Source organism: Leucoraja erinacea, chromosome 2, assembly GCF_028641065.1.
Source record: "Leucoraja erinacea ecotype New England chromosome 2, Leri_hhj_1, whole genome shotgun sequence".
Taxonomy (NCBI): Eukaryota; Metazoa; Chordata; class Chondrichthyes; order Rajiformes; family Rajidae; genus Leucoraja; species Leucoraja erinaceus.
In genome coordinates this window covers 50,857,782-50,884,215 of record NC_073378.1, presented here as the reverse complement: position 1 = coordinate 50,884,215, position 26,434 = coordinate 50,857,782, and the positions used below count along the sequence as shown (strand labels likewise).

At 43.5% G+C, this 26,434-nt stretch overlaps 1 protein-coding gene across 2 annotated transcripts in view; it reads left to right on the top strand.

Moving 5' to 3' along the window:
* Positions 1–26,434, top strand: part of LOC129709989 (polypeptide N-acetylgalactosaminyltransferase 15-like) — a 71,962-nt gene that overhangs the window by 31,286 nt on the left and 14,242 nt on the right. For both annotated transcript variants that reach the window (XM_055656695.1, XM_055656696.1), the window contains exons 4-5: positions 6,334–6,501; positions 9,443–9,560. In XM_055656695.1, coding sequence (XP_055512670.1) covers positions 6,334–6,501; positions 9,443–9,560 — 286 coding nt within the window. The remainder of the gene's footprint in view (positions 1–6,333; positions 6,502–9,442; positions 9,561–26,434) is intronic.

The window sequence follows — 26,434 nt, the reverse complement described above, 5'->3', positions numbered from 1 at the left end:
ATGGTACACCAGTCATTGAAGGTAGGCATGCAGGTGCAGCAGTAAGTAAAGAAAGCGAATGGTATGTTGGCTTTCATAGCAAAAGGATTTGAGTATAGGAGCAGGGAGGTTCTACTGCAGTTGTACAGGGTCTTGGTGAGACCACACCTGGAGTATTGCGTACAGTTTTGGTCTCCAAATCTGAGGAAGGACATTATTGCCATAGAGGGTGTGCAGAGAAGGTTCACCACACTGATTCCTGGGATGTCAGGACTGTCTCATGAAGAAAGACTGGATAGACTTGGTTTATACTATCTAGAATTTAGGAGATTGAGAGGGGATCTTATAGAAACTTACAACATTCTTAAGGGGTTGGACATGCTAGATGCAGGAAGATTGTTCCCGATGTTGGGGAAGTCCAGGACAAGGGGTCACAGCTTAAGGATAATGGGGAAATCCTTTAAAACCGAGATGAGGAGAACCTTTTTCACACAGAGAGTGGTGAATCTCTGGAACTCTCTGCGCAGAGGGTAGTTTTGATGAGATGCAAAATGATTTAAAAGGAGTGAACTGGGACATTTTGTTTTATGGAGGATGTGGAAGAGAAATGGAAGACATTTAAAGGGGAAATTTTAAGAGTACAGAATCTTTATGTTCCTGTTCGGTTGAAAGGAAACATTAAAAATTGGAACGAGCCCTGGTTTTCAAGGGAAATTGGACATCTTGTTTGGAAAAAGAGGTAGATCTACGATAATTATAGGCAGCATGAAGTAAATGAGGTGCTTGAGGAGTATAATGAATGTAAAAAGAATCTTAAGAAAGAAATTAGAAAAGCTAAAAGAAGACACGAGGTTGCTTTGGCAGGTAAGGTGAAAGTAAATCCAAAGGGTTTATGCAGCTACATTAATAGCAAAAGGATAACAAGGGATAAAATTGATCCATTGGAGAGACAGAGTGGACAGCTATTTGCAGAGCCAAAAGAGATGGGGGAGATATTGAACAATTTCTTTTCTTTGGCATTCACCAATGAGAAGGATAATGAATTATGTGAGGTAAGGGAAACTAGTAGAGTAGCTATGGATACTATGAGTTTCAAAGTAAAAGAAGTACTGACACTTTTGAAAAATATAAAAGTGGATAAGTCTCCAGGTACCGACAGGATATTTCCTAAGACATTGAGGGAAGTTAGTGTAGAAATAGCAGAGGCTATGGCAGAAATATTTCAAATGTCATTAGAAACGGGAATAGTGCCGGAGGATTGGCGTACTGCGCATGTTGTTCCATTGTTTAAAAAGTGGTCTAAGAGTAAACCTAGCAATTATAGACCTGTTAGTTTGACGTCAGTGGTGGGCATATTAATGGAAAGAATACTTAGAGATAATATATATAAGCATCTGGATAAACAGGGTCTGATTACGAACAGTCGACATGGATTTGTGCCTGGAAGGTCATGTTTGACTAATCTTCTTGAATTTTTTGAAGAGGTTACTCGGGAAATTGATGAGGGTAAAGCAGTGGATGTTGTCTATATGGACTTCAGTAAGTCCTTTGACAAGGTTCCTCATGGAAGGTTGGTTAAGAAGGTTCAATTGTTGGTTATTAATGGGTGGAGTAGCAAGATGGATTCAACAGTGGCTGAATGGGAGATGCCAGAGAGTAATGGTGGATGGCTGTTTGTCAGGTTGGAGGCCGGTGACTAGTGGGGTGCCACAGGGATCTGTGTTGGGTCCACTGTTGTTTGTCATGTACATCAATGAACTGGATGATGGTGTGGTAAATTGGATTAGTAAGTATGCAGATGATACTAAGATAGGTGGTGGTGTGGATAATGAAGTAGATTTTCAAAGTCTACAGAGAGATTTAGGCCATTTGGAAGAGTGGGCTGAAAGATGGCAGATGGAGTTTAATGCTGATAAGTGTGAGGTGCTACATCTTGGCAGGACAAATCAAAATAGGACGTACATGGTAAATGGTAGTGAGTTGAGGAATGCAGTTGAACAGAGGGATCTAGGAATGACTCTACACAGTTCCCTGAAGGTGGAATCTCATGTAGACAGGGTGGTAAAGAAAGTTTTTGGTGTGCTGGCCTTTATAAATCAGAGCATTGAGTATAGAAGTTGGGATGTAATGTTAAAATTGTACAAGGCATTGGTGAGGCCAATTCTGGAGTATGGTGTACAATTTTGGTCGCCTAATTATAGCAAGGATGTCAACAAAATAGAGAGATTACAGAGGAGATTTACTAGAATGTTGCCTGGGTTTCAGCAACTAAGTTACAGAGAAAGGTTGAACTTAGGTCTTTATTCTTTGGAGCGCAGAAGGTTAAGGGGGGACTTGATAGAGGTCTTTAAAATGATGAGAGGGATAGACAGAGTTGACGTGGATAAGCTTTTCCCATTGAGAGTAGGGAAGATTCAAACAAGAGGACATGACTTGAGAATTAAGGGACAGAAGTTTAGGGGTAACGTGAGGGGGAACTTCTTTACTCAGAGAGTGGTAGCTGTGTGGAATGAGCTTCCAGTGGAAGTGGTGGAGGCAGGTTCGATTTTATCATTTAAAAATAAATTGGATAGTTGTATGCACGGGAAAGGAGGGTTATGGTCTGAGTGCAGGTATATGGGACTAGGGGAGAATACGTGTTCGGGACGGACTAGAAGGGCCGAGTTGGCCTGTTTCCGTGCTGTAATTGTTATATGGTTATATAGGAGGAGAATTAGGCCATCAAGTCTACTCCGCCGTTCAATCATGGCTGATCTATCTCTCCCTCCTAACCCCATTCTCATACCTTCTTCCCATAACCTCTGACGCCCGTACTAATCAAGAATCTATCTATCTCGGCCTTAAATATATCCATTGAATTGGCCTCCACAGCCTTCTGTGGCAAAGAATTCCACATTCACCACCCTCTGACTAAAGAAATCCTTCCTCATCTCCTTCCTAAAAAAAGTCCTTTAATTCTGAGGCTATGACTTCTATTCCTAGACTCTCCCACTAGTTGAAGCATCCTCTCCACATAGAAACATAGACATAGAAACATAGAAAATAGGTGCAGGAGTAGGCCATTCGGCCCTTCGAGCCTGCACCGCCATTCAATATGATCATGGCTGATCATCCAACTCAGTATCCTGTACCTGCCTTCTCTCCATACCCCCTGATCCCTTTAGCCACATCTAACTCCCTCTTAAATATAGCCAATGAACTGGCCTCAACTACCCTCTGTGGCAGAGAGTTCCAGAGATTCACCACTCTCTGTGTGAAAAAGGTTCTCCTCATCTCGGTTTTAAAGGATTTCCCCCTTATCCTTAAGCTGTGACCCCTTGTCCTGGACTTCCCCAACATCGGGAACAATCTTCCTGCATCTAGCCTGTCCAACCCCTTAAGAATTTTGTATGTTTCTATAAGATCCCCCCTCAATCTTCTAAATTCTAGCGTGTACAAGCCGAGTCTATCCAGTCTTTCTTCATATGAAAGACTGGATAGGTGTTTTTCTACTGTATGGATTCACATATTCTCCATCATATGTTTTTCCAGCATTCTTGTTTTTTTATTTCAGTAACCTTAAGGCAAGCCAATTAACGTGTTTCCCTCAACTCTCCAGAATGGCTTAAATGGATGAAAGGATAGAAATTGAATTGAGTGCCATTCTTCGGATTATTTCCCATAAATCCCTGTATTCTACCATTGTGTTGCTTAATTAATTTAGTTATGGAGCAGTAAATGAACATTCCCATTAACATTCTTTTGATTAGAGATGCTTCAATTTTTTAGCTGTTGCCGTATGATCCTAAGCAATTTGTAAGTTTTCAAGAATACAGGGAAATTGAATCAGGGATAGGCCATTAGACTGTTCACCATTTAATATTGTCATGGCTAACCTATGCTAGCCTCAATCTTTGCCAATCTTCTATGCCAATCTTCTATGCCATTTCTCACTACCCCTGTTGCATAATCTATTAAATATTTATCCAGCTCAAAGTCAAAGTAAATTTTATTCGCCACATGCACGTCACATGCAGTGAAATGAATTTGCCAGCAGCGATACACTTAAAAAGAACACACGATACACAATAAAATTTAACACAAACATCTACCACAGCATTCTTCACTGTGGTGGAAGGCAACAAAGTTCGGCCAGTCCTCCTCCCTTGTTCACCCCTGGTCGGGGGCATAAACCCTCCGTAGTCGCCGGCTAGAGACGGCCCTCGATGTACAGGCCCCCTCATTGAGATGATCGAAACTCCGACATGGGACGATGAAACACACACGGTTTGGAGATCCCGAATCGGCACTTTCCTACCGGAGTCCGCGGCTTCAGGATGTTATAGGTCGGCGGTCGGAGCTCTTCTCCGGCAATCCCCGGCGAGGGATCCCAGGCTCCGGATGAAGTCCACACCATGCCCGTGGCTAGATGCTCCGCAGACCGCAGCCCCACATTGTCAACAACACCAGGCCAGCGATCGGAGCACTCCTCTCTAGCGACCCCCAGCAAGGGTTCGCACGCTCCGCGATGGAAAATCCACGCTGCGCCTGCTGCCGATACTCCGGGCCCGACTTCGGGAAAGGCCGCTCCAATCCAAGCTGTTAGGCCGCGAGAGAGGTAACATGGAAAAAGTCGCCTCTCCGTGGAGGAAATGGCCGAAAGCTGTTTCCCCATTTTCCCTCCCTCCCCCCCCCCCCCCCCCCCCCCCCCCCCAAATAAGACATACCGAGAGACACCCAAACTGACACTAGACAAACCCCAAAAAAGTAGAAATAACCAACACGCTGCTGGCAGGGCAGCCGTCTCGCAGCGCCCCCACCGACCTGCTTGGTCAAGCTCTACTTGACATCTAGTGATTCATCCTACACCACCTGTCAGGGCAGGGATTACAGAGATTCACCACCTTCTTCAAGAAGAAATCTTTACGTACTTTTAAATGGCATGCCCTTATTTTGCAGTTGCGTCGCCTGGTTGGAGACTCTTCCACTAATGCAAACATCCCAACATCTACTCTGTAAAGCCCCCTAAAGAACTTATATACAGGTGCACAACCTTTTATCCGGTGTTCCGGAAACCGTGAAACTCCGAAAACAGGCCATTTTTTCCAGGATGTCGTCTGCACACCAAAGCTCGCGTTTGGCGCCAAACCTGACCCGAAACGACCCACGGTCAACCCAGGTCTGTACTACTGTAGCGGCTGCCTCCTCCCCGGAGACCGGGGAGACACTTAAACATCTGTAAATCATTGCTTAAATGTTAGTCAGTTAGTTTGGAGGGCTTTTATGTGAAGGGGGGGTTGAAGGGGTAAACTTTAATTCTTAGTCCCCTACCTGGTCGGAGAGACGGGGAGCGGTCAATGCCTTACCGGGTTGCCGTGCAGTAAGCTCCGCAGCGCTGTGGCCGCCAACTCCCAGCTGGGGCTGCGGGCGGCGCCGGTTGTAGCTCCGACATCGGCAACTCTACCCCTGGCTGCAAGGCGCTCCAAATCCAGCGCCGCCCGCGGCCGGACGCCCCCCACCTCAGCTCCGCAAATGTTGGGAGTCGGCGGCATCGCAGCGCTGGGATACCAGCGGGAAGCGGGCAATGCCTTACCGGGTCGCTGTGCGGTAAGCTCCAGGGCGCTGAGGCCGCCTTCTCCCAACATTCGCGGAGCTGGGGCTGCGGGCGTCCGACCGCGGGCGACGCTGGATTTGGAGCGCCTCGCAGCCAGGGGTAGAGTTGCCGGGGTCGGAGCTACAACCGGCGCCGCCCGCGGCCGGACGGAGCCCCCAGCTCCGCGATGTTGGGAGTCGCCGACCAGGTAGGGGACTAAGAATTAAAGTTTCCCCTTCACCCACCCACCCCATAAAATCCCTCCAAACTAACTGACTAACATTTATGCAATGATTCCCCGGTCTCCGGGGAGGAGGCAGTCGCTCCAGATTTTTCAAGCCGCCCGCGCTACCTACCTAATCTATGCTAAAAATCTTCCATTCGGAAATCCGAAAATGTCCGAAATCCGACAAGTGTCTGGTCCCAAGGCTTTCGGATAAAAGGTTGTGCACCTGTATGTGAATAAGATAACGTCTTTCTTCTTAATGCAGCTGTATAATGTTCAAACTGCGGTTTGGAATTTTTTGGAGTAATTCATCGATATTTTATTGCGTGTCTCTCCTGATGTTATTCTCAGTCATGTTTAATTTGATCATCAATTGAATACTGATTAGTTTCCAAATCTGTAAATATTCAATTATTAATGCTCAGTACTGAAGTGAAATACAAAGGAAAGCTTTGCTGATAAAGTTAGGGAAGGAGGAGTTTGATCAAATCTTGTAGAATAAATCCAAATCAGGAAAAAATGCAGGTGATGTTTATTTTCTTTTCTTTCATTGCAGGACTCGTGTTGTTTCTCCTGTAATAGATGTCATTGACTGGAAGACATTCCAGTATTATCACTCTGTTGATTCGCAGAGAGGAGTCTTCAACTGGAACCTGGACTTTCATTGGGAACCAATACCAGAGAATGAGCAAAAATGGAGGCAGTCTCCTATCAGTCCCATACAGTAGGTGTTAAGAAGAGTGCTCACAAATTATATTAAAAAACATAAGGTAAAAAAGGATGTACCTGGTCCCAATACAACTAAAAATCAGAGGGGACAAATTCAAAACATATACAGTGATGTAAACTAAACGTTAAGAGGTAATAAATATCCTCATACTTTACATAATACTACATATGGAATAACCCATTTGACAAGAAAATAATCCAGTATTTCAATTGCCACTGACACAGACAACCAGGGAAAGTCCAGGGTCTGATCTCCCACTAGCAATGGATTTGACTTAATCAATGGCCATACTGCAATACTGTTGAGTCAGAGTGCTTCATAGAGTGGCACACCGTTTGGGTTTCAGTTCCCACTTGTCAATTATTCTTGCTGCATGTGAAATGTCGCGTGCACAGGAGAAGGCTATAGAGCAGGGGTTGGCAACCTACGACCCAGGGGGCGGTCCGGCCCATAACCCGAAATCATCCAGCACGCAGACGTATTTTTTTTTCAATTAAGGGCCTGTCCCACTTACGCGACCTTGGCTCGCAAATTATGCGACCTCGTGGTCGCTTGAGGTGTACGGGCACCGTATGGCCGCGCGGGGCCGGTCTGCCTTAGAAGCGCAGAGGGATATGGAGTGGTGCGGGGCTGGTTCCGACATCGCGCGGGGCCCCGAAATTCCTGCAGTGACGGAAAACTTTGCGCGCCAACGGCCTGTTGGCCCGTGTACGCACGAAGGCGCATTGCGGTCGCACACAGCGTCTTGATGTCGTACGCAGCGTCTTGACGGCGTACGCCTAGTTCGTGGCGTTGCGTGATGACGTCACCGCCCGGTGTGGCGTTGCTTGATGACGTCACCGCCCGACGCCGTTCGACGCCCAAATTGAGTCGGCCCGCCTCCTGCCCAGATGATTTGTAAGCATGAGGGCTGCTGCTAACAGAAGTCTCTGTTGCTGTTGCAGCAATGCAGTCTGCATCTCTTTCTTTTTTTTAATTTTTTTTTTTTTTTGTTTATTTTATTAGAAGTTAATACAGCACAAAACAGTACAGTGGCACCTAATTTTAGGTGCCAACTATGTAATACCGTAATCCATTCTATGTACAACCTCTAGGTTTATGTTATAAGAAGGAAGTAAGCAGGACAAGAAAAAGAAAACAATAGAAAGGGGAAAAAGTGGAAAAATAGATGGTAGAGAGTAGAAAAACGTGAAGTGTGTATATAAAAAATAAAAAAAGGAAGAGAGAAAGTGGAAAGTAGAAATAGAAGAGAAGGCCCCTTAAAAGAGAATTACTTCGAGGTCTTTATCATTAGCTCTTGTTCCCAATCTTCACTTAATGCTTCTGTTGAGAGTGATTCTCTATTTAATATATTATTATAAAAGTATGATATTAATTTTTGTGAATCAGCCTTAATATTCATTGCTTCTTCTAAAGGATCTAAAAATATAGTTTGAAATCTATGTGTATATTTCTTCATAAAGTCACATACCTGTATATATTTAAAATATTGATTATCCTTCAATTTAAATTTTAATTTTAATTGTTGAAATGATAACAGTTTGCCCATCTCTTTCATGATGATCATAGAATAGTAGCCAGCAATCCCCCTTTTTATGCGTAAATGACATCACGCGCGAACTTAGCGCAACTTCTGCTTCCGGTTGGTTGAGCCAAACGCACGCAATCGCATGCAAATGGGACAGGCCCCTTAGATTTCGCGATCTGGGAACTGCAGGCCAGTATCGGGGCATGCAGGTGACCTGGGCGCTACAGCCAGTCCTGGGGCAGGTGAGCTGACCTGGGCGCTACAGGCAGACATGGGGCAGGCAAGCCGACCCGGGCGCTACAGCCAGTCCTGGGGCAGGCGGTCCAACCTGGGCACTACAGCCTGTCCCGGGTTAAAAATAGCTAATGTCTTGGCCTCCAGAGCCGTCTGTGGCAATAAATTTCACAGATTTGCCACCCACTGGCTAAAGAAATTGCTCCTCATTTCCATTCTAAAGATATATTCTTTTATTCTGAGGCTGTGAATAAAACTCCAGCGAGGACAGGCCCAGTGCCATCAAACATTCATCATATGTTAATCCAATCACCCCTTGGATCATTCTTGTAAACCTCCTTTGGACCCTTTCCAATGCTAACAAATCCTTCCTCAGATATGTGGCCCAAAACTTCTCAATATTCCAAATCACCATGCCATACAAAAACCTGGGCATTACATACTTTTATATTCTAGTCCCCTCAAAATTAATATTAGCATTGCATCTGATTTTCTTACCGCCAACTCAACTTGCAAATTAACATTTTGAGAATCCTGAACTAGCACTCCTAAGCCCACTTACGCCTCTGCATATCTGAATCCTCTCTCCATTTAGAAAGTAGTTTGCACCTTTATTCTACCAAAGTACATGACTACACTTTGCTACGCTGAATTCCATTTGCCACTTCTTTGACCACTCTGCCAACCTGCCTGTCCTGCTGACTCCCTGCTTCCTCAACAATACCTGCCATTCAACCTATCTTCGTATCATCCATAAACGTAACAACAAAGCTATCAATTCCATCATCCAGATATTTAACATATCTGGATGTATATATACATAAAGTCGCAGACCCAACATGGACTTCTGTGGAACACCACTCGTCACTGGCAACCAACCAGAAAAGGCCCCCTTTAATCCCGCTCTTTGCCTTCTGCCAAAAAGCCAGTCCTCTATCGGTGCATGTACTTGCCTGTAATACCATGGTCTACCTTGTTTAGCAGCCTCACATGCGGCAATTTATCAAAGGCCTTCTGAAAATTGAAGTATCCTTTCCTCGAGACAAATGGCTTTGAGATAGATAAGGAAATATTTCCTTAAAAAATGTAGCAAATACTCTGTTTTATTGCCTTTTTACCTTATTCCTTAACTTATTTCCACATGATTACATTCTATGATCGCTCTTGTTTCAGAAGTCCAGCAATATCTGGAGGGGTGCTAGGAATCAACCGACATTATTTCCAAAATATCGGTGCATATGATCCTGGAATGCTGATGTGGGGAATTGAAAATTTGGAATTATCTCTCAGGGTAAGATCAAATCATTTTGTCATTCTCTCAAAACTGAATTATACATGGATGCATAGTCCTTTTGGCAGACTGATCTGCTTACATATAGCGGCAACTAGGAGGTTAACCTTTGATTCATGACAACTCCGGGGAAGTCACCTTGCATCTCAGAGTAATGTGGCCACTTTGTGTTGCATTCAAGTTTATTGTTAAAAAACAGTACCATTAAATTGGATCAACTAAAGCCATTTTTATGTGCCCACTGCACATAAATACAACTTGGCCTGAGTTAGATCACACAAGTGACTATTTCTTAGTAAAAATGCACATTTCAGGAAACTGAACTGTGCACTTCATTGAGCATACCTGATGTTTTTCAAGCATTGGTCGTACCCTTAATTATGTCACCAGGCATGCATTGCCTATTTCCTCCCTTACTGATGTGAATAGGGGCTCAAAATTGCATCTTCAATCTTTATGAACAAATCACAGAGGTTGTATATTTGGTCAAAAAGACAGGGCCTTTGAGGAATATAAAACAAACAGGGAAGAATTAAAACAGGGAATCAGATGGACCAAAAGACACCATGAAATGTCATTGGCAAGTTGAAATGAAAGAAAATGTCAGTGCTTTTTTATGTATATATTAAAAGCAGGGTAATTAGGGAGAAGGTATGACCATTCAGACATAGAGGGAATTTATGCTTGGAGTCAGAGGATTTAGGTGAGGTACTGAAATACGACTTTGCAACAGTATTCACCAAGGAGAAGGACATGGAGGATAGTGACGTCTATACTCCATGGTATACTAATATGGTAGGGCAGTTTGAGATCAAGAAAGAGGTGATGTTGATAAATCTACAGGATCTATCCCAGGATATTAAGAGGAGATTGCAGGGACCACAATAAAGATCTTAGTATCCTCTGTAGCCCCAGGCAAGTCCCAGAGGACAGGAGATTGCTATGGTTGTTCCTTTTCAATAAAGGGAGGCAGCAGTAATTCAGGAATTATGGGCTGGTGAGCCTCACTTCAGCGGTAGGGGAGCTTATGGAGAGGATTCTTCGGCATGGGCTTTACTCACCTTTGGAAGAGAATATGATAATTAGGTTCCATCAGCATTACTTTGTCGATGGAAGTCACATATTCCTAATTTAATTGAGTTTTTTGACGTGTTGACAAAAGTGATTGATGAGGGTAGGGCAGCAGATGTTGTCTATATGGATTTTATTAAGGCATTTGATAAAGTCCCTGATGGTAGGCTGATCCAGATGATTACGATGTATGGCATCCAGGGTAATTTGGGTAGTTTGGATTCAGAACTAGCTTACCATAGAAGACAGGATAGTCATGAAAGGATGTTATTTTGGTTCGGCATCTGTGACCAGTGGTGTTCTGTAGGGTTCTGTGTTGGGACTTCTATTGTTTGTGATATATATGAACAATTTGGACGTAAATGTAGAAAAGTCGGTTAGTAAGTTTCCAGACCACACAAAAATTAATGGTTGTGGATACAGCGGGATATTGGTTTGCACAACTATAGGCAGAGAAATAACTAACAAAGTTTAAACCACATCATTGTCATTTAAACCTCATCATTGTTTAAACCACAGCACAGGACTGTGCACCCCACAAATGTTCTTAGATATGGTCCCAGAGTGGGCAAGATTGGAGCACATGCTATTGGGGGTAAGGTACTGACATGGATAAAACATTGATAGACAGATAGGAAAAAGAGTAGGGATTAACAGGGCCCATTCAGAATGGCAGGCAGTGACTTGTGGGGTACCGCAAGGCTCGGTGCTAGGACCGCAGCTATTTACATTAATCTGGAGGACAGAGGATCTAAGGGGTTAGAGGAACTGCAAGAAATTTTCATTAGGCAAGAAATAGCATTGGGTAGGCTAATGGGACTGAAGGATGATAAATCCCCTGAACCTGATGGTCTGCTTCCCAGGGTCCTCAGGGAGGTGGTTCTAGAAATAGTGGATGCATTGGTGATCATTTTCCAATGTTCAATAGATTCACGATCAGTTCCTGTGGATTGGTGGATAGCTAATGTTATCACACTTTTCAAGAAAGGAGCGAGAGAGTTAACGGGGATTTACAGACCAGTTAGCCTGACCGGTGGTGGGAAAGATGCTGGTCAATTATTCAAGAGGTAATAATGGGGCATTTGGACAGCAGTAAAAGGATTAGTTCAAGTCAACATGGATTTATGAAAGGAAAATCGTGCTTGACTAATCTTCTGGAATTTTTTGAGGATGTGACAAGTAAAATGGATGAAGGGGTGCCAGTGGATGTAGTGTATCTAGACTTTCAGAAAGCCTTTGATAAGGTCCCACACGGGAGACTGGTGACTAAAATTAGAGCACATGGTATTGGGGGTAGGGTGTTGACATGGATAGAAAATTGGTTGGCAGACTGGAAGCAAAGAGTAGGAGTGAACGGGTCCTTTTCAGAATGGCAGGCAGTGGCGAGTGGAGTGCCGCAAGGCTCGGTGTTGGGGCCGCAACTGTTTACCATATATATTAATGATTTGGAAGAGGGAATTAGGAGCAACACTAGCAAGTTTGCGGATGACACAAAGCTGGGTGGCAGTGTGAACTGTGAAGAGGATGTTAGGAGGTTGCAGGGTGACCTGGACAGGTTGAGTGAGTGGGCAGATGCGTGGCAGATGCAGTATAATATAGATAAATGTGAGGTTATCCACTTTGGCGGCAAAAACAAGGGGACAGATTATTATCTCAATGGGGCTAGGTTAGGTAAGGGTGAGGTACAGCAAGACCTGGACGTCCTTGTACACCGGTCACTGAAAGTTGGCGTGCAGGTACAGCAGGCAGTGAAGAAAGCTAATGGAATGCTGGCTCGAAGGGCCGAATGGCCTCCTCCTGCACCTATTTTATATGTTTTTATGTTTCTATCTCCTCAATTTCTATTGTTTGTGATGGAGAAGTGGCCAGACTAATGTTGGGCAACAAAGAGGGGGTGGGTAGTGGAGGAGGGCCCAGTCTTTGCAAACTGGAGCCAGGCTGTAAGTAGGTGTGAAGTGGGATTGGGGAGGAAAGTGTGGGAGAGTGGTACCTGGGTTATGTTTCTGTCTTTCAAACCTGTAGTAGAACCTGCAGGTGGTTGGTCAGCTGACGATTGCCCAAGGAGTGGGGGTTTTCCTCTTGTAACTGCTGATTTCTTGCACGCCGTTCCACACTGAAGAAGAGTCACTAGCTGAGAAATTGCTCCTCAACGTTTCAAAGTACCTTTCCTTGGCAGCTCTGATTCTTCTTCTCAGCTTGTACTTGGCCTGCCTGTAGAGGTCTGCATCCCTGCTCCTGTAGGCCTCATCTTTAGACTGGCGGAGCTGCCTGAGTTCTGCTGTAAATCAAGGCATGTCGTTGTTGAACCTGATCCGGGTCCTAGTGGAAATGCAACTATCCTCACAAAAGCATATGATGTTGCGGTGTATATTCATCGAGGCTTGTGGTGTATATTCATCGAGGCTTGTGGTTGCATCCCTGAACACATTCCAACCTGTGCAGTCAAAGCAGGACGACTGTAGGTTTTCAATGCCCTCGCTTGTCCAATGTTTTTCATTGTTCTGACCACAGGTTTAGCAGATTAAGTTTCTGCCTGTAGGTCAGAATAAGGTGATTGATACAATGATCAGAAAGTCCCAGAGCCCCACGGGGAGCAGAGCGATATGCGTTCTTAATTGTAGTGTAACAATGGTTGAGTGTTCTCCCGTCTGGTGGGGCAGGTAACGTGATGTCTGTATTTTGGAAGCTCTCGGCTGAGGTTAGCCTTGTTAAAATCCCCCAAAACAATAACCATGGAGTCCGGGAAGTCACTCTCTAATCTCATTACCAACCAAGGTTGCAACCAAGGTTGCATTGTCGAAGGAAGTGCCTTGTGAGAACAGTGTGAGTCTTTGGCTCAAGAGTCTTTGGCGAGGAGGCTGAGGAGAGGAGACTACGCCAAAAGTTGGAGAGGACGAGGTGCGGTGACAATATGATGGGTAAGCTGATTCAGTGTGAGGCTTGCAGGATGTGGGAGGTCAGGGACACTGATGGTGTATCTGGCTTCTACACCTGTGGAAAGGTTCAGCTCCTGAAGGACCGTATTGGAGCACTGGAGAAGCAACTGGATGACCTCAGGATCATCCGGGAAAACGAAAGTTTCCTGGACAGGACCTACAGCGAGATCGTTACACCGAAAATACCCGAAGAGAGAAGGGGAGTGACGATGAGGAAGGGAAGGAAGCTTGTTGTACAGGAGACCCCGGGATGGGGATATACCTCTTGAAAACAGATTCACCCTCTTGGAAACTGTCGGGACAGAAGACACTGCAATTACGAGTGGGGGACAGGACTTCGAGTTAAAAGGTGATGATGAGGCAAAGCCGAAGAGACAGACGTCAGGCAGGTCGGGGACTCCATCGTGAGAGGTACAGACGGGTTTCTGCGGCAACAGGCGGGAGTCAAGGATGGTGTGTTGCCTCCCTGGTGCCAGGATCCAGGACGTCATGGGCCAATTGCAGAGCATCCTCAAGGGTGAAGGGGAGCAGCCGGAAGTGGTAGTGCATGTCGGCACAAATGACATCGGGAGGAAGAGGAAAGACATTCTGCATTGTGACTTCAGCGAATTCGGAAGAGGGCTGAAAAGCAGGACCTCCAGGGTGGTTAACTCTGGTTTGCTTCCAGTTCCTCATGCTGGTGAGGACAGGAACAGGGGGATAGAGGATCTAAATATGTGGCTGTGGAGCTGGTGCGGTAGACAGAGATTTGGATTCTTAGACCACTGGGATCTGTTTTGGGGGAAGGTTGTATTGTACAAAAAGGACAGGTTGCACCTTAACAGGAGGGGGATCAGCATTCTTGCAGGCAGGTTTGCCACTGCTGCATGGGTGTGTTCAAACTAAATAGTGGGGGGGAGGAGACAAACGAGATATAAGGATGGAGGTAAAGGGAAAGAGAATATAAGAAAAGTTAAGAAAGACACCAGAATTAATGGGCAGAAAGCTCAGGAAGGGATAGGAGACTATGGCCAAGTGAAAAAGGAATTGGTCTGAAGGATGAGGGGAGTAATGGATTAAAAGTATTATATATTAATGCACGAAGTATAAGAAACACAGTGGTTGAGCTTGAGGCTCGGTTAGAAATGGGCAAGTATGATGTGGGAATTACAGAGACATGGCTGCAAGCAGGGGCAGAAAACCCGGGGGGGGGCAGAGGGGACACGCCCCCCCCCCATGTTTTGAGAGGCGGGGGACATCCCCCCCCAAGTTTTTGTCATCCGGATTTTAAAATCTCCACTTTCCGCGAGACAGTGGAGGTGGGACTGCTGATCGAGGGCGTCGATTGGACGAGAGAGACGTCGGTCAGCAGGCAATGGGGGCGGGACATGATGATTCAGCGTGATCATTGGAGGAGTGGGGGAGGGGGGGTGGGACTGAGGATAGAGCGCGGTTTTGGTGAAGGGAGACGTGGCACAGACCTGCGCCTCATCCGCAGCCAGGATCGATCCCGGCCGGGTCTCCGGCGCTGTCCCGTCACCACCCGAGTACTCCCCCACGGGTGGCCAGAGAGGTCGGGAGTCAGATGAGAGCTGTACCCCCAGGCCCAGAGTCAGCGCAGAGAACCAGCACTAAACCCAGCTCAACTCTGCCTGTCCCGCCAGGTTAATATGCCTGGGCTTGCGGGAAATATGGCCAGTGCAGAGAAGCAGCCCTGGTGTCAGGACTGTAGTTAATCCGGCGAGACAGGCAGAGTTGAGCTGCATTTAGCGCTGGATTGAGCCTTCGAAGCCTCACGCATGTGTGTGCGAGTGTGCGCATGCGCACGTGGCTCCCAAAAATTTATGTCCCCCCTGTCCCCAGGTACCCTCCATATTTTGATAGTGAGTTCCGTGCCTGGCTGCAAGAGGATCAGAGCTGGGAACTGAATATTCAAGGGTGTACGTCCTATCGAAAAGGCAGACAAGTGGGCAGAGGGAATTCAGTGGAGTAGCTCTGTTGGTGAGGAATTAAATTCAGTCCCTTGTGAGGGGTGACATAGAATCAGGAGATGAAGAGTCAGTATGGATAGAACTGAAAAATTGTAAGGGTAAAAAGACAGTAATGGGAGTTATCTACAGGCACTCAAACAGTAGCCTGGATATAGTTGAATCAAGTTAAAATTGGCATGTCGCAAAGGTAATGCTCTGGTTGTTATGGGAGATTTCAACATGCAGGTAGACTGGGAAAATCAGGTGGGCACTGGACCTCAAGAAAGGGAGTTTGTGGAATGTCTCTGTGATAGATTCTTAGAGCAGCTTGTACTGGAGCCAGCCAGGGAGAAGACAATTCTGGATTTAGGGTTGTGTAATGAACCGGATTTGATAAGGGAACGCAAGGTAAACAGGAGCTATCAGGAGGTAGTGACCATAAAATGCTAAGTTTTAATCTGCAATTTAAGAGGGAGAAGGGAAAATTGGAAGTGTCAGTATTACAGTTGAACAAAGGGGACTATGTAGCCATGAGGGAGGAGCTAGCCAAAGTTGACTGGAAAGATACCCCAGCAGGGATGACAATGGCAGGTATTTCTGGGAATAATTCAGTTCATTCCAAAGAGGACTAAAGGTTCCAAGGGGAGTAAGGGGCAACCGTGGCTGACAAGGAAAGACAGTATAAAAATAAAAGAGGAGTATAACATAGCAAAGATGAGCAGGAAGCCAGAGGATTGTGTAACTTTTAAGGAGCAACAGAAGATAACTAAAACGGCAATAAGGGGAGAAAAGATGAGGTACGAAGGTAAACTAGCCAAGAATATAAAAGATAGTAAAAACTTCTTTAGATATGTGAAGAGGAAAAAATTAGTTAACACCAAAGTTGGTCCCTTGAAGACAGAAACAAGTGAATTTATTATGGGGAACAAGGAAATGGCAGACAAGTTGAACAGATACTATGGAACCGTCCTCACCAAGGAAGACACAAACAATTCCCCTGATGTACTAGTGGCCAGAGGATCTATGGTGATGGAGGAATTGAAGGCAGGAAATGGTGTTTAATAGACTGATGGGACTGAAGGCTGATAAATCCCCAGGGCCTAATGGTCTGCATCCCAGGGTTCTTAAGGAAGTGGCTCTAGAAATCATGGACGCATTGGTGATCATTTTCCAATGTTCTATAGATTCAGGATCAGTTCCTGTGGATTGGAGGGTAGCTAATGTATCCTACGTTTTAAGAAAAGCGGGAGAGAGAAAACAGGGAATTATAGACCTGTTAGCCTGACATCGGTGGTGGGGAAGATGGTGGAGTCAATTATCAAAGATGAAATAGCGGCACATTTGGAAAGCAGTAACAGGATCAGTCCGAGTCAGCATGGATTTACAAAGGGGAAATCATGCTTGACTAATCTTCTGGAATTTTTTGAGGATGTAACTAGGGAAATGGACAAGGGAGAGCCAGTGGATATAGTGTACCTGGACTTTCAGAAAGCATAGGAGATTAGTAGGCAAAATTAGAGCACATGGTATTGGGGGTAGGGTGTTGACATGGATAGAAAATTGGTTGGCAGACAGGAAACAAAGAGTAGGGATTAACGGGTCCCTTTCAGAATGGCAGGCAGTAACTAGTGGTGTACCGCAAGGCTCAGTGCTGGGACCGCAGTTATTTACAATATACAATGGCTTGCAAAAGTTTTCATACCCCTTGAACTTTTCCACATTTTGTCACGATACAACTACAAACGTAAATGTATTTTATTGGGATTTATGTGATAGACCAACACAAAGTGGTGCATAATTGTGAAGTGGAAGGAAAATGATACGTGGTTTTCAAAATTTTTTACAAATAAAAAACTGAAAAGTGTGGCGTGCAAAAGTATTCAGCCCCCCTGAGTCAATACTTTGTAGAACCACCTTTGGCTGCAATTACAGCTGCAAGTCTTTTGGGGTATGTCTCTACCAGCTTTGCACATCTAGAGACTGAAATTTTTGCCCATTCTTCTTTGCAAAATAGCTCAAGCTCAGTCAGATTGGATGGAGAGCGTCTGTGAACAGCAATTTTCAAGTCTTGCCAGAGATTCTCAATTGGATTTAGGTCTGGACTTTGACTGGGCCATTCTAACACATGAATATGCTTTGATCTAAACCATTCCATTGTAGCTCTGGCTGTATGTTTAGGGTCGTTGTCCTGCTGGAAGGTGAACCTCCGCCCCAGTCTCAAGTCTTTTGCAGACTCTAACAGGTTTTCTTCCAAGATTGCCCTGTATTCGGCTCCATCCATCTTCCCATCAACTCTGACCAGCTTCCCTGTCCCTGCTGAAGAAAAGCATCCCACAGCATGATGCTGCCACCACCATGTTTCACAGCGGGGATGGTGTGTTCAGGGTGATGTGCAGTGTTAATTTTCCGCCACACATAGCGTTTTGCATTTAGGTCAAAAACATCAATTTTGGTCTCATCTGACCAGAGCACCTTCCTCCACCTGTTTGCTGTGTCCCCCACATGGCTTGTGGCAAACTGCAAACGGGACTTCTTATGGCTTTTTTTCAACAATGGCTTTCTTCTTGCCACTCTTCCATAAAGGCCCGATTTGTGGAGTGCACGACTAATAGTTATCCTGTGGACAGATTCTCCCACCTGAGCTGTGGATCTCTGCAGCTCCTCCAGAGTTACCATGGGCCTCTTGGCTGCTTCTCTGATCAATGCTCTCCTTGCCCGGCCTGTCAGTTTAGGTGGACGGCCATGTCTTGGTAGGTTTGCAGTTGTGCCATACTCTTTCCATTTTCGGATGATGGATTGAACAGTGCTCCGTGAGATGTTCAAAGCTTGGGATATTTTTTTATAACCTAACCCTGCTTTAAACTTCTCCACAACTTTATCCCTGACCTGTCTGGTGTGTTCCTTGGGCTTCATGATGCTGTTTGTTCACTAATGTTCTCTAACAAACCTCTGAGGCCTTCACAGAACAGCTGTATTTATACTGAGATTAGATTACACATAAGTGTATTTACTAATTAGATACATGACACCATGTATCATTTTCCTTCCACCACAATTATGCGCTACTTTGTGTTGGTCCATCACATAAAATCCCAATAAAATACATTTACGTTTGTGGTTGTAACGTGACAAAATGTGGAAAAGTTCAAGGGGTATGAAAACTTTTGCAAGCCACTGTACATCAATGATTTAGATGAAGGGATTCAAATTAACACCAGCAAATTTGCAGATGACACAAAGCTGGGTGGCAGTGTGAACTGTGAGGAGGATGCTATGAGGATGCAGGGTGACTTGGACAGGTTGGGTGAGCGGGCGGAAACATGGCAGATGCAGTTTAATGTGGATAAATGTGAGGTTATCCACTTTGGTGTAAAAAACAGGAAGGCAGATTATTATCTGAATGGTGTCAAATTGGGAAAAGGGGAAGTACAAAGATCTGGGGGTTCTTGTTCATCACTCACTGAAAGTAAGCATGCAAGTGCCGCAAGCAGTGAAGAAGGGTAGTGGCATGTTGGTCTTCTTAACAAGAGGAGTTGAGTACAGGAGCAACAGGGTATTTCTGCAGTTATTCTAGTGAGACCACACCTGGAGTATTGTGTGCAGTTGTGGTCACCAAATTTGAGGAAGGACGTTCTTGCTATTGAAGGAGTACAGCTTAGGTTAACGAGGTTAATTCCCGGGATGGCGGGACTGTCATATGTTGATAGAATGGAGCTGCTGGGCTTGTATATACTGGAATTTAGAAGTGTGAGAGGGGAATAGGGGATCTTATTGAAACATATAAGATTAATAAGAGATAGGACACGCTAGAGGCAGGAAACATGTTCCCGATGAAAGGGAGTCCAGAACAAGGGGCCACAGTTTAAGAATAAGGGGTAAGCCATTTAGAACGGATATGAGGAAAAACATTTTTACCCAGAAAGTTGTGAATCTGTGGAATTCCTGCTGTGTTCCTCCAACACTTTGTATTTTGTTCAATCTTCCATCCCCATCTGCTTCAAGGAAATCACCATCGTTTTAGTCCCCAAGAAAAGAAAGTGTCATGTCTCAATGACTGCTGCCCAGTGGTTCTAACATTGGCCATGCTTTGATTTTCAGACTTAAGAACAGCTTCTTCCCCACTACTATCAGCCTCCGAAGCCAATTGCCTCTTGCACACCCCTTTCCCAGAGGTTCTGCAATGTACTCTTGCTCTTAACTCTACCTCTTTCAGTTGTGACATGATTGCACTTTAGTATTTTATTTGTACTACAGATTGCATTATAACCTTTCATTCTGTCATTTTGCATTTGTTGTGTATTTATTGTTATCTATCATTGCCATATATTGTAATTATGAACTTCATGAGAACTAGGACTTCTGTTCAACCGTGGTGTATATGATAATCTGTCTAAAATAAACTAATTTGATTTCTCTGGAATTGATCACCAGATTTGCAGAATGATAATTAGCGAATTCAGTTTAATTTCATCTCGGAGATTGCAGGCATTGTGTTGAATGAGTGTTCTTACAAGAATTTCCATCAACAATACACAGGGGCTTGTGTTGTTTCCATCAATAATAAAAGAAAGCAAGAGCTAAGTAATTATCCTGCGTTTTTGCCCCTCTTAATAACATGCCAAAAAATTATTAGTCCCAAAAATCTGAAGACTGAGGCCCTGCAAATTGAAAATTGCTACAAATTATATCCATGTACACAAAAAAAGGAAAAAAACATTGTGGATTATATTAGATATTAAAACAGGCTGATTTTACCAACTGGTGGAATTAATTTAATTTGATAATATTTTCTAAGCCTTCTTTCCAAGCTACTTTACTGAACATATCCCTAAACAATTATTTATTTAAGTCTCTTGGGCCAGAGAAATCAACTTCAGTTCAACTGATCAAAATTGATGAAATCTTTGTGTTGTCAAACACAACTGCATGAATTCAATAACAGTGGCTCGTTCATTCACCTTAGCTATTCACTGTAGGAAGTTACTTTCGTAAGAAAACACCTGAAAATAATAAATCACCAATCCATCTGTTGTATTGATTTGCAGGGAATTGTCTAACACTGACTTCATCACAGTATTTTACATATGAATCTTGATTAAGCCAGATGGTGTGACTCCATTGGTTGAATATTTTGTATCACATAATTCCTGTTTATGGTCATCAATGATTAAATTATTTCCCATTGTTATATTATGAATTCAGTGAGAAGGTTAGAGTCAAGATAATACTGGTTATGTTCAATGGTTTCAAAGGATCCACTATCCACAGACAATATACTTGCCATGACCAGTAACAGAAAGAGTATGAAGGTCTTGCTAGAACAGTATAAACCACCAGTTGGGCCCGTAGCTTGGGTCCTACACTAGCCACCTCATTAAAGGAAGGATGTGACCACACTGGGAAGCGTGCAGAGCAGATTTGAGGATGTTACAAGGGCTGAAGACATCCTTATGAACAGAATCTGATGTGAGAGTATTGGAAGAGAGGATATTATGGATATATTTACATGAGGTGGACAAGATTGAGGCCTAGAAAGGTGAATTATAACTAGGCAATTGGTTGAAGGAACTAAAGGGAATTTGCGAGAAATAAGTGAGAATGGTGGGGATTGGAAATTTACAGCCCCAATATATTGGGGATTTAAGAAACTTAAATCCCTAATATATTTAAATACTGAAGAAATCAGAAGAAGGGTCTCGACCCGAAAGGTCACCAATTCCTTTTCTCCAGAGATGCTGTCTGAGTCTGACCCGCTGAATAACTCCAGCTTTTCGTGTCTTATCTTCTATACATTAAATACTTCTTGATTGAGCATATGAATCGCAGTAAACCTTTATAGGTTCTATTGATTTTGAACTGGGAAGCATTATTAATCTAAATGGATTTATTTTTGGTATAAGGACTGGGAATGATAGAGGGTCTTTTGGGCTCTGCTTTGTATAATCTTGTGTAATTAACTACAATTCATATTACTCCTGTTTCTAACTTCAATTGGAAACATGGAAGTAAAAATCAGAAAAGCAATAAAACAAAGTTCAGATTCATTGTCATATGTTTTACTATTTTGAGTAAACTCAATAATTTGACACAGTTTCATAAAGAATTTTAACCTTTTCATTGATTGTAATACGATGATAGAATAAGATTATTTCTTCTGATTGGGAAATTAGGAAAATAAAACCTATCAATTTAAAACTGCTTTAGGTTTTGACGACACTGAAATGTTGGGTAATTTTTTAGTAATTCTAAGGGAAGACCTGTACAGTATTTCTCTACAGTAATTGTTTGTGATTGAACACTTGACCCAAAGTTTATATTTAGAGGAAGTAAAATTCAAGGAGTTAACCTGATACTTCAAATCAAAATGTAAATATACAGAAATAATTAGAATATTTAATAAGAGAAAATTAGATCATTTAGATCAATTAGATTATCGAATTAATTATTTCATTAATTAAGAAAGAAGAAAGCTCTACACTTAATTGTTTTCTGTCCAATACATTAGTAATGTCAACTGCTGGTTTGTGCTGTCAAACTTGAAATTGTAGCAGTAATTGCACAAAAAGCTTTCTTTTATTGAACCTTTCTCCCAAACTATAGGCTCAATCAACGCAGTAGCTAGTGTCTGTTATCGTTCCCTTTCCAGTCTTTTTCCTTATTCCTTTTTCTCCATAGGCAGCATGGCTACAGAGATTAGAGCAGTCTCCAGAAAAAAAACTATGTTTTGGGATCAAGAAGACTGTTACAGGCAAGCCAGAATGTGTGCATTGTGCATGGCCATGCACCATTTTTCATCAGAAACTAATTGATCAGATCCATGAGGGTATAAATTGTTGATGTTTTTTTCTGTCATCATCTTCGAAAATACTGATACACATTTCCAATAGTCTAGCTGTGAATATTAACTTATCATTCACCAATAATGAACCTGTAAGACTCGTACTGAATTATCCCATAACCATAAGTGGATACTGCGCTAGGCATTGCTTGTACATTATGTTACCTGGTCTAACATATTGTGGTGATGTCTGAAAAATAACACGGCAATTTAGAATGATTCAGTGAACCAATATGTATTTATGAAGAATGATATCAGATGAATCCAGCCTCAAATAGACACATTTAGGGAGGAAGCAGGTACAATTACATAGTCACTTGGACAGGAACACAGATATGAAAGATTTGAAGGGAAGGTACACAAAAAGACTAAGAGGAGGTTGGGCGATCGTTTCGCCGAACACCTCCGCTCGGTCCGCAAGAACCTCCCTGACCTCCCGGTGGCTCAGCACTTCAACTCCCCCTCCCATTCCCCGTCCGACTTCTCTGTCCTGGGTCTCCTCCATGGCCAGAGTGAGCAACACCGGAAATTAGAGGAACAGCACCTCATATTCCGCTTGGGGAGTCTGCATCCTGCAGGCATGAACATTGAATTCTCCCAATTTTGTTAGCCCTTGCTGTCTCCTCCCCTTCCTCAGCCCTCTGGGTTCCTCCTCCTCCTTTTTCCTTCCTTCTCCCCTCCACCCCCTATCTCTGAAGGAGGGTTTCGGCCCGAAACGTTGCCTATTTTGTTCGCTCCATAGATGCTGCTGCACCCGCTGAGTTTCTCCAGCATTTTTGTGTACCTTCGATTTTCCAACATCTGCAGTTCCTTCTTGAAAGATTTGAAGGGGATATGGGCAGGGCCCAGTCAACTAGGTCTAGCTCAGTTAAGCAACTTGGTCGGCATGGACGATTTTGGTTGAAGGGTCTCTTTTTGTGCTATATAGCTGTATATATCTGTGATACTATTTTGAAAATATTGTAATTGAATTGAATTTGCATAAATTACAGAACTGTAAATCTCTAAAATATTTTATCTCTGTCAAATATTTAACATAAATATGGCAGATGAGTTACAGTTGCGCATGTTTGCCTCTGGTCTGTTTGATTATTCATTCATGAGCAGAAGTTGATTGAGGTGAGCTAAGTTTAATTATAGTGCTTGATAAGCAAAAACATGCAGGTCTGGAAATCTGAAATAAAAAATGAAATTGCTGGAGTTATTCAGCAAATTATATAGCATCTGAGGGGTGAGAAACCTCTGAGGGGTGAGTGCGGCACAGTGGCGTAGCGGTAGAGCGACTGCCTTACAGCATCAGAGACCCAGGGTTCGATCATGACTTCAGGTGCTTGTCTGTACAGGGGTTGTACGTTCTCTCCGTGATCTGCGTGGGTTTTCTCCGAAATCTTCGGTTTCCTCCAACACTCCAAAGACGTACAGGTTTGTCGGTTAATTAGCTTGATATAAATGTAGAATTATCCCTAGTGTTAATGTCCAGGGATCGCTGGTTGGTGCTGACTCGATGGGCCGAAGGGCCTGCTTCCGCGCTGTATCTCCAAACTAAACTAAGTTAATATTTCAGGTCAATGACATAGAAACATAGAAAATAGGTGCAGGAGTAGGCCATTCGGCCCTTCGAGCCTGCACCGCCATTCAATATGTTCATGGCTGATCATCCAACTCAGTATCCTGTACCTGTCTACTCTCCATACCCACTGATCCCTTTAGCCACAAGGGCCACATCTAACTCCCTCTTAAATATAGCTTCAAGCAGTACCATTATTATTAAGGTATTTGCTGTTGTAGGTGGCTGCTTGCAAAGAGTTTATAATATGAAATGGTGTGTATATTGAGAAGGTAATTAATTTTATTGGAAATATTTGCTTCTATTTAAGTAAACAAGTTAATAATGTAGAGGCACTCTCACAATGGATCTTTTTGATCTTATTTATAGAATATAAATTCCTTTAAGGAAATATTTGTATTTTGTGATATACATTCTCATCATTTTGACTAGTTGCCCTGATCTGAATGCAGCTAGGATATGGGTTTCTCTTAACACATTGCACAGACTGACCGACTGACTGACCCAGACCCTAACCCTAATCCTAACCCTAATCTTAATGCTAGCTCTACATTTGTTTTTTTATCATTTTTATTTAACAGTTCTCTACATTACTTTATAAAGATAAATCAATTGAAAAATCAATTGATCAGCAAGGTTAGCATTACCTTTATTTCTTGGAAACCTTTTTATTGTTTTGATATAATGAGGAGGCAGCCATGATCCCAGGGTCCTCGCTGCCTAGCAACCATAAAACAAAGCGCGGGTTTGGTTCATTTGCGTTTGACCTCAATGTCAAACGTGCATTGATTGGACAATTACCACATATTTAAACAAAATGTGCAGGTTTTGGTCTTGACGAGTTTCAGGTATGATTTACATAATATTTTTACACAATATGTTAAAAATTCAGGTAGTTCCATGAGTTGGGTCACGAACTTGAACAAAAAAGCTCTTCGGCCCACAGCCTATACTCCTAATTTAAACATTAATACATTACACTCAAAGTGTGCGATTGAAAACACTTAATTGGTGATATTAGAGCATAACATAGTGGCAGAGAAGAGGTGCTGAGGTAGTTGGATGAAGCATCCATTAACTTGTGAAGGGTGAGACTTTGTTCTCTTTGCTTTAATGTGGACAACACTTGCATGGTGAGTATTAGAACCCTAAGCTGCTTGGCACCTATGACTAATAAGCTCGGCTTTCAAATACAACGCTAAATGATATAAAACACAAATCATTAATGTTCATTAGTACTAACTGTATATGCGTTGTACTCTGAAATGAAATTTGTAGATAGCCGTTAAATTCCTGCAGCAGTTTCCTGAGAGCAAGAAGGGACCCAACCCAAAACATTGCCTATCCATGTTCTCCAAAGTAGCTGCTTGACCTGTTGAGTTACTCCAGCACTTTGTGGTTTCCAACAGTTTTTTATTGTATTGCCCATTTAGTCCTATCAACCAGGGATGAGTTTCTAAACAGAAGTGTGTTATGTCAATATGATTTTTACTCTATCGTAGATTAATCCCAGTATTTTGTTGAACACTGAAATAAATGTTATTATTTTTGGTCAGAAAATCTAATCACACTGAATAAAACACTGCTTATGAAATAAGTGCTGGATGATCCCAGCAGGTCAGGCAGCATCTGTGGAGGAAATGAACAAGCAACATTTTGGGTCAAGACTTCTTCACGCTGATTCAGATGCTGCCTTAACCACTGAGTTTCTTCAGTACTTTGTTCAATATTCCAGCATCTGCAGTTTCTTATGTCTCCATTTTACTGCTTATGAAGTATATGCCGCTCCAGTGTTTCAGGTGTCATAGAGTACTAGAGCCATAGAACTGGGCCCTTTAGCCCAACTATTCCTGCTGACTAAGTTGGCCTCCTCTTGAACATCAAAAAAACTAAGGAACTGATCGTGGACTTTAGGAGGGCACATCATCCGAGGACGTACACAACATTGAGGATAAATGGGGATACTGTGGATAGGGTGAGCTGTTTTAATTATCTGGGAGTCCACATCTCTGAGGAGATGACATGGACCTCACACGCCGCAGCACTCGTAAGGCAAGGCAGCACCTTTACCATCTCAGGCAATTGAGGAAATTCAGAGTGTCTCCGAGGATCCTCCAGTGCTTCTACTTAGCGGCTGTGGAAAGCATCTTGTCCAGAAATATTACAATCTGGTTTGGGAAATGCTCTGCCCAGGACACGAAGGCTCTGCAGAGAGTAGTGCGTTTGGCCGAACGCACTATGGGAACTTCACCCGCCCCCCTGCAGGAACTATACATCAGGAGTTGCAACTCCAGAGCCAATAAAATCATGGGAGACCCCTTCCACCCCTGCAACGGACTGTTCCAGCTGCTACGGTCAGGCAAACGCCTCCATTGCCATGCTGTGAGAACGGAGAGGTTGAGAAGGAATTTCTTCCCAGAGGCCATTAGGACTGTAAACGCCTATCCCACCAGGGACTAACTTTTACTGTACCACTCTACTGCTTTTTTTTAAATTGCTGTTTTTATCCCTTT